The sequence below is a fragment of the Trachypithecus francoisi genome, unplaced genomic scaffold (genome assembly GCF_009764315.1).
Source record: "Trachypithecus francoisi isolate TF-2019V2 unplaced genomic scaffold, Tfra_2.0 Lachesis_group5, whole genome shotgun sequence".
Taxonomy (NCBI): Eukaryota; Metazoa; Chordata; class Mammalia; order Primates; family Cercopithecidae; genus Trachypithecus; species Trachypithecus francoisi.
Window position 1 is genome coordinate 2,749,486 of NW_022681470.1, and position 17,410 is coordinate 2,766,895.

The 17,410-nt window shown below is 47.7% G+C and overlaps 1 protein-coding gene across 1 annotated transcript in view; it reads right to left on the reverse strand.

Moving 5' to 3' along the window:
• Positions 1–13,005: 13,005 nt before the first annotated feature.
• The window catches only part of KIF26B (kinesin family member 26B), a 552,553-nt gene continuing 548,148 nt past the window's right edge, over positions 13,006–17,410 (reverse strand). The window contains exon 15 of the mRNA XM_033196023.1: positions 13,006–15,003. Within this exon, the coding sequence (XP_033051914.1) occupies positions 14,855–15,003 (149 nt within the window). The 3' untranslated portion in view covers positions 13,006–14,854. The remainder of the gene's footprint in view (positions 15,004–17,410) is intronic.

A 17,410-nucleotide genomic window follows, 5' to 3' on the forward strand; every position in this document is an offset into this window, starting at 1 on the left:
GATATTGATAGTGGGGTGTTAAAGTCTCCCACAATTACTGTGTGGAGTCTAAGTCTCTTTGTAGGTCTCTAACAAGTTACTTTATGAATCTGGGTGTTCCTGGATTGGGTGCATATGTATTTAGGATAGTTAGCACTTCTTGTTGCATTGATCCCTTTACCATTATGTAATGCCCTTCTTTGTGTCTTTTAAGCTTTGTTGGTTTAAAGTCTTTTTTGTTTGTTTGTTTGTTTGTTTTGCTTTCCTTTTGCTTGGTAAATATCCCTTTATTTTGAGACTATGTGTGACTTTGCACATGAGATGGGTGTCCTGAATATAGCACACTGATGGGTCTTGACTCTTTATCCAATTTGCCAGTGTGTGTCTTTTAATTGGGAATTTAGCCCATTTACATTTAAGGTTAATATTGTTATGTGTGAATTTGATTCTGTCATTATGATGCTAGGTCGTTATTTTGCCCATTAGTTGATACAGGTTTCCTCATAGTGTCGGTGGCCTTTACAATTCGGCATGTTTTTGCAGTGGCTGGTAGCGGTTGTTCCTTTCCATATTTAGTGCTTCCTTGAGGAGCTTTTGTAAGGCAGGCCTGGTGGTTACAAAATCTCTCAGCATTTGCTTGTCTGTAAAGGATTTTATTTCTCCTTCACTTATGAAGTTTAGTTTGGCTGGATATGAAATTCTGGGTTGAAAATTCTTTTCTTTAAGAATATTGAATGTTGGCCGCACTCTCTTGTGGCTTGTAGAGTTTCTGCAGAGAGATCCACTGTTAGTCTGATAGGCTTCCCTTTGTGGGTAACCCGACCTTAGTCCCTGGCTGCACTTAACATTTTTTCCTTCATTTCAACCTTGGTCAATCTGACGATTATGTGTCTTGGGGTTGCTCTTCTCAAGGAGTAGCTTTGTGGTGTTCTCTGTATTTTCTGAATTGAATGTTGGCCTGTCTCACTAGACTGGGGAAGTTCTCCTGGATAATATCCTGAAGAGTGTTTTCCAACTTGGTTCCACCATTTTCCCCATCACTCAGGTACACCAGTCAAACATAGGTTTGGTCTTTTCACATTGTCCCACATTTCTTGGAGGCTTTGTTCATTCCTTTTCATTCTTTTTTCTCTAATCTTGTCTTCTCACTTTATTTCATTAAGTTGATCTTCAATCTGTGATATCCTTTCCTCTGCTTGATTGATTCAGCTGTTGATACTTGTTTATCCTTCACAAAGTTCTCATGCTTTGTTTTTCAAGCTCCATCAGGTCATTTATGTTCTTCTCTAAACTAGTTATTTAGTTAGCAATTCGTCTAACCTTTTTTCAAAGTTCTTAGTTTCCTTGCATTGGGTTAGAACATGCTCCTTTAGCTCAGAGGAGTTTGTTATTACTCCCCTCTGAAGCCTACTTCTGTCTATTTATCAAACTCATTCTCTGTCCAGTTTTGTTCCCTTGCTCGCAAGGAGTTGTGATCCTTTGGAAAAGAAGAGGCGTTCTGGTTTTTGGAATTTTCAGTGTTTTTGCACTGGTTTCTCCCCATATTCATGGATTTATCTACCTTTGGTTTTTGATGTTGGTGACCTTCAGATGGGGTTTTTGTGTGGAAGTCCTTTTTGTTGATGTTGATGCTATCCGTTTCTGATTGTTAGTTTTCCTTCTAACAGGCCCGTCTGCTGCAGGTCTGCTAGAGTTTGCTGGAGGTCCACTCCAGCCCCTGTTTGCCTGAGTATCACCAGTGGAGGCTGCAGAACAGCAAAGATTGCTGCCTGTTCCTTCCTCTGGAAGGTTCGTCCCGAGGGGCACCACCCAGATGCCAGCTGGAGCTCTCCTGTATGAGGTGTCTGATGGCCCCTACCAGGAGGTGTCTCCCAGTCAGGATACACAAGGATCAGGGACCCACTTGAGGAGACAGTTTTACCCTTAGCAGAGCTCGAACCCTGTGCTGGGAGATCCACTGCCTCTTCAGGGCTGTCAGGCAGAAATGTTTAAGTCTGCTGAAGCTGCTCCCACAGCTGCCCCTTCCCCCAGGTGCTCTGTCCCAGGGAGGTGGGGGTTTTATCTATAAGCCCCTGACTGGGGCTGCTGCCTTTCTTTCAGAGATGCCCTGCCCAGAGAGGAGGAATCTAGAGAGGGAGTCTGGCTACAGCGGCCTTGCTGAGCTGTGGTAGGCTCTGCCCAGTTTGAACTTCCTGACGGCGTTGTTTACACTGTGAGGGGAAAACTGCCTACTCAAGCCTCAGTAATGGTGGACTCCCTCTCCAACCAAGCTCGAGCATCCCAGGTCGAGTTCAGACTGCTGTGCCGGCAGCGAGAATTTCAAGCCAGTGGATCTGAGCTTGCTGGGCTCTGTAGGGGTGGGATCCGCTGAGCTGGACCACTGGGCTCCCTGGCTTCAGCCCCCTATCCAGGGGAGTGAACGATTCTGTCCTGCTGGCATTCTGGGTGCCACTGGGGTATGGAAAAAAATACTCCTGCAGCTAGATCGGTGTCTGTCCAAATGGCTGTCCAGTTTTGTGCTTGAAACCCAGGGCCCTGGTGGCCTAGGTACCGGAGGGAACCTCCTGGTCTGCAGGTTGCAAAGACCATGGGAGAAGTGCAGTGTCTGGGCCGGAGCGCAGCGTTCCTCACAGCGGTCCCTCGTGGCTTCCCTTGTCTATACGGGAGAGAATTCCCTGACCCCTTGCACTCCCCAGGTTAGGGGACGCCGCACCCTGATTCTGCTCGCCCTCTGTGGGCTGCACCCACTGTCCAACCAGTTCCAATGTGATGACCTGGGCACCTCAGTCGGAAATGCAGAAATCACCCGCCTTCTGCATGGATCTCGCTGGGAGCAACAGACCAGAGCTGTTCCTAATCGGCCATCTTGCCGAAGTTTTATACATATTGCAGAACCATCTGCTGAGACTTACTGGGAATTAATTATTAAACCACATGAAGGTAAGATTTAGGGATAGTGTGATGTATAGCCCCACCTACTTCAAATAGATGGAAGTCACTGATATTTTTAAAAGAATGGGGCCAGGCACGGTGACTCACACCTGTAATCCCAGCACTTTGGGAGGTGGGTGGATCGCCTGAGGTCAGGAGTTTAAGACCAGTCTGGCCAACATTGTGAAACCCCATCTCTACAAAAAATATAAAAATTAGCTGGGCATGGTGGTGGTTGCCTGAAATCCCAGCTATTCAGGAGGCTGAGGCACAAGAATCACTTGAATCCAGGAGGCAGAGGCTGCAGTGAGCCGAGATTGCACAGTGAGCTGAGATTGTGCCACTGCACTCCAGCCTGGGTGGCAAAGTAAGACTCCGTCTAACAACAACAAAAGGCCGGGCACGGTGGCTCAAGCCTATAATCCCAGCACTTTGGAAGGCTGAGGTGGGCTGATCACGAGGTCAGGAGATCGAGACCATCCTGGCTAACACGGTGAAACCCCATCTCTACTAAAAATACAAAAAATTAGCCGGGTGCCATGGTGGGCACCTGTAGTCCCAGCTACTCAGGAGGCTGAGGCAGAAGAATGGGGAGAACCTGGGAGGCGGAGCTTGCAGTGAGCCGAGATCATGCCACTGCACTCCAACCTGGGCAACAGAGCAAGACTTCATCTCAAAAAAAAAAGCAAGGTGTGGTGGTTCATGCCTGTAGTCCCAGCTACTTGGGAGGCTGAGGCAGGAGGATTGCTTGAGCCCAGGAGTCTGAGACTGCAGTGAGCTATAATTGTGCCACTGCACTCCAGTCTGGGCAACAGAGCAAGTCCCTGTCTCCAAAAAAAGTAACATGAGAGAATGAGGCAGGTGCTGAATGAAGAAACTGTACAGCAGACACAGTCTAGGAAAGAAGTAAAGGCTGCCTGAGGACTCTTGTTCTAATTATCAGAACAAGTGTATGTTATCCCAGCACCTTATGTCTGTTGAGCACTTACCGGATTATGACCTGGTTCTACACACAGCATCCTCAGAACAAGCCCAGGGGAAACTAGGTAAGACAGACTGGGCTTCACTTCTCTTACACAGATGAGGATTTGGAGTCTGGAGATGCACTGAGACTCCCTCAAAGTCAACTACAAGTTGCATGTTCAAACGAGCACCCAGGTTTCATGACCTCTCAGCTAAGAGTTCTCAGCAAGGGCTGAGATTTTGGCCATCGAAACCTTCTGAATCCTTACCTGATTTTGTGCCCAGCATTGTGTTAACCACAGAGAGCAATAAAAAGAGCTCCTACCCTCCTGATGCCTAATATATATATATATATATTTTTTTTTTTTTTTTTTTTTTTTTTTCCTGAGACGGAGTCTTGCTCTGTCGCCCAGGCTGGAGTGCAGTGGTGTGATCTCGGCTAACTGCAAGCTCCGCCTCCCGGGTTCACGCCATTCTCCTGCCTCAGCCTCCCGAGTAGCTGGGACTACAGGCACCTGCCACCACGCTGGGTTAATTTTTTGTATTTTTAGTAGAGATGGGGTTTCACCGTGTTAGCCAGGATAGTCTCGATCTCCTGACCTCATGATCCACCCACCTCAGCCTCCCAAAGTGCTGGGATTACAGGCGTGAGCCACCGTGCCCAGCCCTGGTGCCTAATATTTAAGGACAGATAAACGTATCCTACATTAAAATATGATGAAGGATGTACTAAGAACCTGGTGCATCTTACAACAGGAACACTGTCCCATGCTGGAGATTTTTTTTTTTTTTGAGATAAAGTCTTACTCTGTCGCCCAGGCTGGAGTGCAGTGGTGCAATCTGGGCTCAGTGCAACATCCACCTCCTGGGTTCAAGCAATTCTTGAGCCTCAGCCTCCCAAGTGGATGGGATTCCAGGCATGTGCCATCACACCTAGCTAATTTTTGTATTTTTTGTAGAGATGGGGTTTCGCCTGACCTCAAGTGATCCCCCCGCCTCGGCCTCCCAAAGTGCTGGGATTACAGGCATGAGCCACCGTGCCCGGCCAGAGCTTCTTAATGTATATTTGTAGAATGAATAAATAAGTGAATCATGAAATAACAGTTAAGAGAGGAAGAGATGACTCTATCTGGGGCCATCAGGAAGGCTTCTAATCATCACCGAGATTGGACAGTTTAAAGCACAGCCACTCTCAATGTGTGTAAAATGCCTTGTAATCTTTTATTCCTCTTGTTATATAGCTATTTCACTTCCAGGAATTTATCCCTACGGACTTGTCAGAGAGGTAAAAAAAAAAAAAAAAAAAAAAAGATTTATATTCAATATGTGTTGATTTATGTTCAACAGTGTAACTGATAATTGTGAAAAACTGGAAGCAATCGTATTGGTCCAAGAGCAGGGAACAGTAGCCGTGCGTAGACGAGCGTCGGTCTGTCTACGTGATGGAGTATTCTGCAGACGTTAAAAGTCATGTTGTCAGAGCACATGTGCCAATTGGGGAAATAAATATAGATGGTAGGATTATTAAAGAGGAAAAGGGTTCCAAAAGGACCATATCCAGGATAATCCAAAATTTGTAAAAGCGCACGCACCTGTGTGTGTGTGTGTGTGTGTGTGTCTGTGTGCGTATGTATGTGTCTATTAAATAATAGTGGTTCTCTCTGGAGTGTGATGAAGGTGATTTTTTATTTTCAATTCCCATATTTTCAAAGTGCAGTTTAAAAAGCAGCAGCCTTTCTCCCACTGGGCCTTCAGGGACTTTGCGGGTTTGTAGATCTTTGTGGTCTATAAAGGCCTTTGAGTTTTTCTTCTGAGCACACAAAAGGTGTGTAATATACATCTGCACCCCAGAACCTGCTGGAGAGCGGAGAGCACAGAAGATGGGCTGAGTGGGGGCAATGTAATAATTTTAAAATGAAAAACAAAGGACATGCTGCTTACCCTGCATGCAGGTGGACCCCAAAGTAGCTTCCTCAGGTGGCAGCGGGGTGGCCGCCCAGGGGACAGTCCCCTCCTCCTCAGCCTCCTCAGCTGGCTGGATGCTCACAGTGCGCCCTCCCTGAGCTCTTGGCAAATGCACATGTGAAACAGCCTGCTGCGGGAAGAAGCTGGAAGTCTCGGGGGTGTAGGGGAGTGAGGGAGGGCTGGACTTCCACAGGAGAAATAAAGTGACTCGCAAGCAACACTGGCTGTCCCCCTTCCCTCCCTGACTTTCTGCCCTCTCAGCCTCCTGCTTACGGGGACTCTTCTGGAGGTGAGGCCTCGCTAAGGGCCCAAATTCTAGGAAAAGGGGCCCCTGAGGAGGGTTCGCCCTGCACGGAGGGGAGCACGTGTGTGTGTTTGCAGCAGCGTTTCTGTGTGCCAGCGCGGCTCCCCAACCTCACGGAGTCCTGGAAGCCTGGAAACGGTTTCATTCACTGCAGCCAGCAGTGTCTGGGACAGTGCGAGTGCTGCTCAGTGAGGTTTGTCCAGCGATTGTTTTGTGCATGTTGGGAAGGAATCCACTTTTCCCTCTCTTAGAAACGTGCTTTAGGAGGCCTGAAAACCAAGGCTGAGCTATGGCTGTGGAGGTCAAGGTTGTGTGTGTAATAGGCCCAGGGCGTGGGGCTGGCCTTGTGCTCCTTCTCCGCTGGGAATTAGGGGTTAATCCCAGTAGGCGTTTGCAGATGCAGACCTTTGGTTCTCTTGTCAGGGAGTCTGAAATGTCGCAGACCCCTGCCCAGGTTTTTGCTGTCTCTTCTCCCAAATGTGGTGAATTGATTGATTCATTCATTCAGCTAATATTGGTTGAGCACCCACTATGTTCCAGGTTCTGTTCTAGCTGCTGGGGTTATAGAACAAGAAACATTCATAGGTGTTAGGAGCACTGCAGCCACTGTCGGCTCAATGCATTTACACTCCAAGTGCTCTATAGACTTATAAGGGTTTTCTAGAAACAACACCTTCAGCTAGAAAAATAAGTGGAAGCGTCGGACACTGCAAAGGTTCTGCATAGATGTGGAGGCATTTTCTCCATCCAGGTGCAGGGATCTGTCATTGCTGGACAATGACATTGCCTTGTTTTGTTTTTTTATGACCTTCTAGTCTCAGGGGCATCTGGCCAAGTGCACCATGGCACCAAGGTAGGCAGAATGGCCACTGTCCTCTCTGAGACAAAGAGACAGGATCAAAAAGGATGGAAAGAATCAAAGAAAGAACAATTTGGATAGTTTAATGGTTTGAGAGACAGATACACCTAAGAATTGTATATTTGGATAGTTTTTTCCCTAATGAGAAGTTACTTCTGATGACCACACAATGCATATCCTTCCCAGAGATAAGAGGCTCTGATGTGACCTGGGGACAAGTGTACTGTAGTCTGTGACAGGCCAGCAGAGCACTGAGAGAGTCTTCAATTGGGAGGAGTGAGGGCATTAGAAACAATTCTATAACAGTTGCTACCTTTCCGTTCTCTCTTCTCCAAGGGAATGATGAGTTTGGCAGCGCCTCCACCTGCTCTTCTAGTTGAAGGTATTATGTGTTTAGAAAACCCTCACGGCTTCTGCTCGGTTGACCCAAAGGGAGCCCAAGAAGGTCTTGTCTAGGATTTGGGGAGAAGAAAAGCAGGGAGCCTGGGAGATGTGTGTGTCCAGGCAAGCGTGGCGCAGTAGGAAGCCGGGACTCAGAGAGGGATCTTGCCAGGAGTGAGAAGTGTTTGTTTTGAGTGGCCACCCTGCCGTATCTCTTGGGGCTGTGGAGCACTCCGTTGATTGGACGAATGTGGCACCAGCATCTGGGAAAGTCCCTCATTGCTGTTTGGAGGGAGACTGTCCTCAAGGGAAGGGGCTACCCTAGGAGACCTTTTTCTAGTTCTGATCTGTTTTTACTTTCTTGCCTGAATGTGCCCAGTTACAACTGAGACCAAGCACCAGTGTAGCAGCAGCCCATGCATCCAAGCCCAAGCAATCTACAGTGACTGTAAATTCCCTTATTTTGTGTGAGCTCCAGAAACACTAGACTGAGGGAGGCCAACACAAAATAGCCCATGATCAACACAAGCTTCTCCACACTTTTCCCAGCGTCCAACCCTCAGGCATGCAGAACAAGTCCAGGGACTCTGGGACTTAGCTGTCACCTCCACTCACTCCTGGCTGAGCTGCTGAACTTGTTGGGGGCCAGCTCCACAGGGCGACTAGACAGGCCTCATCCCATGAGGTCCTGAGAGGCCTGGGGGGTAGACTTGGGCCAAGGTGGTGCTGCAGTGAGAAACTGGATAGAGGAATTCACAACTCTGGGTAGAATAAAAGTGAACATTTAATGCCACCATAGTTTGATTTTAACACCAGATTCTTTTTTGACAACATTTTACACCTCATATGCCACAGAAAGTCAGAGATCGTAGCCAGCAAACAATGTCTTCACACTGGAAAATGCCACACAGCTTAATGGATTCATGTCACCAGTTTGTGAGAACTATAACTCTTTTTTCTGGACTGTTCTCCAGGGAGCCTGCTCATATTTATCATAATCAAGCCAACACCTAACGTTTATATAGCTTGCAAAGGCCCATGCACAAAACCAGCCTGCCAAGGGGCTGCTGGGACCTGCCCAAGTACAGAAGAGTTGAATTTCTGACTATAATAAATGAGATTTATTAACGAATTTTAACAGCAAACACTTGTGAACTAATAATGTTTTAAATGGCACCAGTCTTCCATCCGGTTAAACAGTGGCTTTCAGACAATAACATTAAGCACTACCACTGAATTGTAAAACAAGATTGTATGAACTTATTTAGGAATCCGCTATTTCTGGCATGATAAACGCACCTGTGCAGGTCTTGCCTCCACACTTCAAATGGGCCCGTTTCTACAGATAAGCATATTTATATATACATACATACATTACTAATCATGGAATTCGAGATCCAGAGCTTGAAGGAACCACAAAGGTCATCCAGCACAATGTCTTCATTTTACAGGTTAGAAAACTGAGTTCCAGAGGAGTTAGGAAGTATATCCCGGACAGGACGACTGGCAAAGCTGGATTAGAACTCAGGTTTGCTGTCCTACGGCCTTTTCACCACGTCAGGTACCTCCTGTACACACACATCCGTGTATGTACACACACCTTAGAGGAATGATATCTGTTCATGTCCACATATGCCTGGTGCAATATGATCTAATGGGAAGAATCCAACAAGCCGGACTCAAGTCCCCGTTTTGCTATAAAACCACTCTGTGAACTTGGGCCAATCAATGACTAGACTTCAGTTTCTTCATCAGTAAATGATTACCCCCAGCTCCTACACAGAGCTTTAATGTCTTCAAAGCACTTCCCATCACTTATACCACTTTCTCTTTATGCTGTCCCCGAAGGGCAGCTGTTCTCACTCCTCGTCTTCCACTCGGGAACCTGAGGCCCAGCAAAGTGAAGAGGCTCGCCCGAGGTTGCATAGCTAGTAACACAACCAAGCTGGCGGCCCAGTGTCCTTGCTCCTAGCTCAAGGCCTTTGCTCCTAGGTTTAGCTACCTCTCAAATGAGACTACTGACCCTAGCCCCTCCTTGCCTCTTGGGGATCCAGTGAGGGGACAAAATGCCTTAAGGTTGTAAGACTCACTAAAGTGCTTTGGTTTTTCCAGAGGAAAAACAACAACAAAAAAAACAGGTACTATATATATTCAAGCTAAGGAACTCTGGCTGCTTTCCCAGACCCCCTTCGGTAGCACCAGGGGCTGGATGGGAGTCTTAGGGAAATGTAGGGAACTAAAAATGTCAGGACTTGCCTCAGAAATTTAATGTTGAACCAGTAGGAAGAGGCTGGATCCTCTTCCATGCAAGCCGGTGGGCGTGGACTTCCAAGGCCATTCTCATCCAATTCAAAATGAAGGGATCTTTCCCATTTGGCTACTTACTACACAGACAGCTTAGATTTTGAACTAAGCCCTGTGCACTGAGGATTGGATCCTAATCCCTATCCTCTTGATTTATCTGTCCTCCCCTCATCCCCCAGCCCATGTCTCCACTAACAGACTTTGCTTGAGTGAGAAAAACATGGAAAAAGCCACAGACAGATCCAGCAAACCTCCACCTCGATGCACGGCACGTGGATAACATTTCCAACCGCGATGCATACATCAATGAGAGAACACAAGCAATGCTGTAAAACATCATCCTGCATTCACAAATAAATTATAACCTCTTCATAAATCAAATATGACTGTGGGCTGTTAGCAGGACAGGGAATGAAAGAAGGGAGCTTTTTTAGTGTTGAAGGTAATTTCTGTGTATGCATGGAATAGATGTGTGAGTGCAGTGCTTCAGTACTCGCCTGCACACGTGTGGACCTTGGGAGCAACTATGTTTAGCGAATAAGAATTGTATGCAGTGAAGGCTGGATACCGCCCCAAGCCCCACTGTGTCCAGTGTTAGGACGTTGCCGCAGGTTCCGGCCACCCAAAAGCAGAATGTGTTTGTTTAGGGAGGGATAAATTAGTTTCTAGGAATTTTCAGAAAAACATTTTTTTCAGAAGATGAGCTTAAATGAGAATCGCTTCTCCTGGATTAGAATTATGCTTGCATTATGATGGAAATAATGAACAGCCTGTAATTTTAAAATGTGTCATTTTGTCAGGAAGATTGCTAAGTGATGCACTTTATGAGCTGTTACCCACCAATGTTGACAGATACTTTCTGGAGGGGGAAAAAGAGATACTAGAATCCAAAGAAACACGATGCCTACCGCCTGCCCCCCTAGCACCCCCCAAAATCTGAGACCCATTTACTTGCATCAGTGACACTGAACACCCAGCTGGGTTTCATTTGGTGCAGAGAAAAGTGGGCTGTGCGCCTTTCCTCCCCGCCCAGACTCCCGTGTGGTGGCATTGAAGAGTGTCCTTCGGGGGGGGACAGCCGGGCCACACACCCCGGGGGCAGCATGGAGGCCCCAGGGACACTGGCAGCAGACGGCTGAGCCTCAGCTAATAGCCAACGGGACTTTCAACCTCTCTCTCACTGGCAAGGCTTCAGGGTTTAAGACGTATTGTGTTTAGAAGCGAGGGACTCTGTGTGTGCTCCCAGATGGGTTACTAGTCCAGCAGGAAAGAACGATGAGTAAAGGCAGGACTCCTTCGTTTTTAGTCTGGAAATTAACTCATCTTTAGTCATTTTACAGTCTAAAAGCCTTTTTGGAATAAGAAACCTAAAAAACCTAGAAACACTCAATATAATCAGCAGTGGCCAACGATACAGACGGCTGTGTCTGCATTGAACAAATCCGCAGACTTGCCAGCCTTGCCTTCGATCCAAAGAAGGTGGCTGGTTTACAAGGATATGAGATACACGCCCAGGCGGGCACAGCTGCATTTTTTGTCAGTACAAACAGAACTCTGAGATTTTATCAGAAATCTGAGCAGCACGCGTGAGACTTGTAGGTGCGTATAAGACTTTTTGAACCTCCACTCTGGATGGTAGATGCGGCTGGACTGAAGCCACTGCCGCCTTATAAGAATATAATAGACTTCAAGTTTAAGGCTAATTCATGGCAAACCAGGCCAGACTCCTGCCTGCCGAATTCCCCAGGCCGCGGGAGCCCCTCTCCGGCTCAGGGATTCCCACCTTCCTCAAGAAGGGACGCATCTCTGCATTTGCATCTTAATGCTCCCCCATGTTAAGAATGGCAACTGGCGAATAAACAACAGGCAGAGTGTTCTGACTTCCAATCCGGAAGAAAGGAAAGAGACAGCTTCCTCATGATGGAGAGGGGAATTCAAGGACAACAAGATCAAAGTTTGCAGCTGGCGGGTGGGAAGTGAAAGCCCGCGATGAAGCAAACGCTCACGCCCTCGCAGCAGGCAGCACCATCCTGCAGTGCGACACGGAGGGACTCCCAGGGAAACAACAGCACCATTGCCTGTTTTCAGATCTTAGTTTTGCTCTGCTGCTAATGCTTCCGCCTTATATATTTGGAGCAGGGGGTGAGGAGGACAGGTTTTTAGACAAGGAATTAAGACCTGTGCATCTAAATGTGAATTTCAAATATTTTTTCTAGTCCTTTCCTGTGTGGGTAATGAAATAGAAATAGGTTCTTTGACATTTTGACATTTTCCCCGTGCCTCCTCGGGTTCTCAATCACCAAAACCGAGAGGCGACCTGGAACTATCTCACGTCTGGTCACTCCGTGACTGGGACTCTGCTTCAGAATGGTCAGCCAGAACTCCCTCCTTCATCATCAATATCGTCAGTTTATAGGCAGAGACAGGAATAAGCACATCATAATGTAAAATGCCCGATTTCTTTATGTGGTTTATCAATATTGGTAAATTAACATGTTTGCGGCTTATTTAGGTCAAAAAAAAAAAAAAAGCAAAGAGAAGAGAGAGAGAATGGATAACATCAACATAAAGCATTTTCCTTCACCGTGGCCTGCGGGATCCTGCGAGGTGTTCTGTGATGGGCATCTTGGGAAACCAGTCTGACTTGGTAAGAGAACTTTTGGTTTTATTCAAGCTTTTGTTATAGCATAAAGTTGCTACAAATGGATAAAAGCAGATTTAGGCAGGAGGCAAGCCGAATGCCACACCCCTCGGAAGGATTCCATTGGTTTCAGTCCAGCAAGGGCGCCAGGCTCTGTCACTGGCTAAAGGAAGGAGGCACAGCATGGAAGGAACCTCAGGGGAGGGTGTGGCAGGGGCGAAAACCAAGCTCACCGATGACCCATCAGATGAGTTTGTCTCCAACAAAACCAGAATATTCACCTTTGAAAATCTCCAATTAAAGACTTTTCATGAGCTACACGTTTAAAAGCAGCCACCAAAAGAGATTGCCCGATGGAAAACTCGAAGAATTGGCTTCCCTTTGGGTCCAGACACTTCCAAGGATATTACTGTTAAGCAAACTCACTTACACAAGTGCTGTGAGGCCAGAGGTGAGCCCAGAGCACGCGACTGTCCTGCAGAATGGGGTCAAGGTGAAGGAGCTTAGGGAGGTCCTGCTTCCCAGGGCAACAAACTTATCAGACTTGGGAGATGCATAGAAGGGAGACTGAGCCATGCCACAGCAGCCTCTCCCTGCAGTTTAGCCTGTTCAGCTAGCAGATTTGGGCATGTATCCTGTTTGTACAGAAGTAGGCTCTTAGGAAAAGTGCAAAGCCAGACTCGTGACCCAGGGAGCTGGCGTCCACCAACAGGACCACCTGAACCCTGTTCTGATAACAAAGGAGCAGGTCATGTGAAGCTCACAAGACTTCGGTTCCCATTTACCGAGTTCAGCCAGCTGTGTGGGCTGCAGCGTCCAGAGGTACACCGAGCAAGAAATGTAGTGTTCTTTTCCCCCCTTGGGGAGTGGCTGGGGCTGAGTTGTTGGTTAATAAGGCAGCCTAGCTTGGAAACAGGCTCATGAAGCTATGCTGCATTTGAGGGCAAAAGGGAAGCATACTCTGCAAATGCCTAAGCACCGTCCTTGATGTGAAGGCTGCAGGGACTCCTGGATTCCGGGCTGTTCTATCAGCACCACAGTTTTGATCAGGCAAATCCCTTGACCACTCTGGACCTCGGGATTCTATCAATCATCAATCACTAAAATGGGTGTAATTCCTACGGGAATTGTTACAGGGAGGAACACCTAAATTTGAAGTCCTGAGTTGTTGGGAGCCAAAACCTGGACATCCATATCTTCAGCTACATTCTGCCTATCCCAGGTTGTGTGAGTTACGGAGGGGAAACGCTCTCTGCCTTTGGGTTAAAAGAAAGACTGCGAGGACAAGCCTGTCCCTTCTTGGCATAGAGGCTTTGGGACACAGGAGAGCTGAAATCCTTGGACTCTGGACAACAGACAGGATGTACCGTCTCAAGAACCCTTGTTCTAATCCAATACAGGTGAGGTCTCTGAACAAGCCTGAGGAGTTCTCTCAGCTGGAAAAACCCACTTTAGTCAAGTCACACTAGAAAATACAGCTCTGGTGAACTGGTTCCAGCTTTCCTTCAAGTCTTTGGAATAAAAATGAAGACGAATTTTGAGGGCCAGGCAAACTGCGGATGTGTGGGTCAAGGAACCATATGGGTGTGAGGACTTGAGGGGGGCAAACTGTCTACAGAACACACAGCCCACCTCCCAGGAGCAGGGAGGACCCAGGTCGCAAAGGACTCCTCCTCCCCCATGCTGCAGGGTCCGGCTCCTCACCCGTTCTCTAAAGCACCTGTCCCACCATCAACCTTCTGGGTCTGCCTTGACCACGCTGCTTGTTGGGATGTGGCTTCGAGGTCACCTGCTGCTCCAAACCTACTTTGGAAACACGCACACTGGCTCGTGCCGAGGAAGTAAGTCTCTGTTCTGTTTTTGAGTGGCCTCACCGGAATAACCATAAAAGACAGGTAACATTTATTCATAAGCAATACTGATTAGGAAATAGCTCTACAAACACAACTTACTTAGAAACAGCAAGTCAGAAATAGGATAAAACACCAAGAGAAAACGAGCTGTGAATACATTTCCAAAATGTTTTTGTTTTGTTGTTGTTTTCATCTTGACTAGCACCATCTGTACACAAGAAAGTATGAACATAAATGTTTGGATAATAATAAAGATTTGCAAGGCACTTAATCAGTCATTCTGGGTCTTTTTGTTGTTGTGTTTGCTTTCCACAGCACTCCTACGTCCACCCCCCTCCTCTCTCACCAAAGCAAGAGAAGAGTGAGGTCTCTTTTGCTAGCAGTTCTTATGTACAAACAAGGTAAGGTTCCTCAAAGTGCTTGTTCAGTCTCGCAGGGCTTGGACACCCCTCGGGCTTCCCATCCTTTTCTCCTTCCATGGGTGTTTGGCATTTGCGCCTTTCCTACAGAAAACAAAAGAAAACTCGCCTTCCGCTCAACTCTCGCTCCAGACTTGCCACCAACCTTCATCCTCATTCATTGTCTTTGATGCCCCAGCACAGAGGGCCTAGGGGCGTGCACCATCTCTGAAGTCCTGGGGCGCGGGGAACCGCTAGGACAAGGGTCTGGCTCATCTACCGGCGCCTGGAGGTGATGTCGAAGCAGGTGATCATCATGAGATGGGCCTTGCAGAAGTTGACACGGCTCTCCAGGCGCTCCGTCACACACTCCAGGGCCTCCAGGTACTCCAGGGAATCCAGCTCCCAAACCTGCTCCAAGTCAACTGCAAGAGAGGGAGAGCCTGATGGAGACACAGAGCAAACAGGGCGCAAAGCAGCTCCCGACGGCTCGGCCTGGAGCTGCCACCCCCACATCTACCCCTTGGTCTAAAGGTCTAACGCGCCTGCCTTAGGCCACTGCAGGGTTCCCTCCTGCCTGATCCTCAGCCTCTTTTGGGTGGAACGGAACACTCTTTACCAGGTAGTGTTTAGATCCTTAACGTGTTCTTGAGATTCTGACCAACAAGGGGACATTCTCACTTCCCCTACCTCCAGCCATCCCCATCTCAGGATCTGAGAGACTCTACCACGCTATTCACGATCAAGTAAATACTTGAAGCTGAGGTGGGGAGAGCCCCTCCCTTCTGGGGGTCTCAGCTGAGTGACAGTTTTATACTTCTGCCCCTTTTATGCAAGAATGTTTCTGGATTCTAACCCAGATACCTTTCCTGATGTTCAGGCCTGCACAGAGTAAAAAGTCTGTATCCTTCAAGGCCTGAAGAACAGGTGTCTGGAATCAACCCCTTCTGGCATCAAGTCCCCTACTTTGTCTAGAGGTGGCTGGGCAGAGGGATGGGCTGCCTGGCCCAGGCTCCAGGGGTCCAGCAGGAAAGGCATGGACAGCAGCCAAAGGTGGTGGGATTGCCCTGGAACCCCAGGCCAGAGACGAGTTCTGGGACCTCCACGTCGGCTGACAGTGTCCTTAAAAGGAAAGTGAGAGTAGGAATTCCTACCCTGCCTGCCCTACCTGCCTTGAGTTGCTGTGAAGACAAAATGAGATAATGAACATGAACTTGATTTGAAAACGATGCCATACTCTGGAAACACCAGGGAGTGGAGTTGATGTCTGCAGTGTCTTCTTTCTGCAGATGAGGTCCCTGAGAGCTGGACAGTGACATGACTCACTGAGGCTGATGCCCTTAACCAGGACCAGAGCTGGAAGGAGACCGAAGGCCCTGAACACCAGTTTAATATTTAAAAACCAAAACAAAAAAGCAAAAGGAGCCATCATTCTATGACCACATCAGACTACATTACTGGACAACCTTGAAAGTGGCATCAGAACGAAGAAACAGAACTAAACATGGATCTTTCCATGCCAGTCCCCCGTCTCTTGCCCCCAGGGAATAGTAAGCAGGCAGCCCCATGGACCCTTTTTCCATTACTGTTTTCAATTCATCTTCAAGAAACAATCTGTGTCTCCCCTTTCATGTAGCTTTCTGTTCCTTTTCTTTCTCAGCATCAAAAACACAGTGATTCGGACATATGTACAAAGACTAGAAGGAAGCGTTTGTTTCCTGGAAGCAGCTAAACACGTACGTATTAATGTTTCAGCTTGTTCCTATCCTGGGAAAAAACACAACTTTGTAAGATGAAGATAATTTTCAGGTCTGCCCTTGGCATAAACAGTTCTTAAAAATAAAATGTTAATGAAAATAGCAAAAATGAAGGGGAACTGACAGAGAACTGACTGAAAGGAGGCCCCTGGGATCTTTAAGTGGCCAGGGATTCTGGAAACAAGGAAAAGGGTATCCGCAGTGGAGAGGCATAAGCACAGGGCTCCGTGCGCATGTCATGGGCAGACAATAACCAACGCCCTCGCCCCGTCTGCCCTCCCCATTAGTGCCTTCGATGAAATGCCCTCACAGGACGAGTTCATGTCTTTGCTCAAATTTCCAAAGATCCAGCTCCGTGCATCGTGCAAGCGGGAGGCATGAAGGAAATGCCTCCTGTTTTTTATTTGTATTTTTGAGACAGGGTCTCACTCCATCACCCAGGCTGGAGTGCAGTGACGCGATCTCAGCTCACTGCAACCTCAGCCTCCTGAGTAGCTGGGATTACAGGTGCCTGCCACCACGCCTAGCTAATTTTTGTATTTTTGGTAGAGACAGGGTTTCACACCACGTTGTCAAGGCTGGTCTTGAACTCCTGGGTTCAAGTGATCTGCCCACCTTGGCCTCCCAAAGTGCTGGGATTACAGGCGTGAGCCACCGCACCTGGCCAGGAAATGTCTCCTGTTGTGGAACTTTGGGATAATACTAATAATTACTGCCAGATCCTGAGCTCTCATCCTGGGCCAAGCAGTGTAATAAGCACCAAGAGGACCAACAGGTGCTGATTCACACCTCACAACTGCCCTGTGGCGTGGTCACCGTTATTTTTCCCATTTTACAGCTAAGGAAGTCAAGGCTCAGAGTGAAGTGTCTTAGCCGAGGTCCCACAGCTAGTAGGTGAGAAAGCCAGCAGCCGAAGCAGGTCTGTACGCCTGTGGCCACAGCTGCAAAGGCTGCAACTTACTATTATAGGATGCTCCATAGACTGTCCCAAGAATCCAGTGAGTACTTAGGGAAATGTTAGCACCTTATTCCTAGGGAGAGGCAGCTGCTGGGAGACTGCAGTTACATGTGGCAG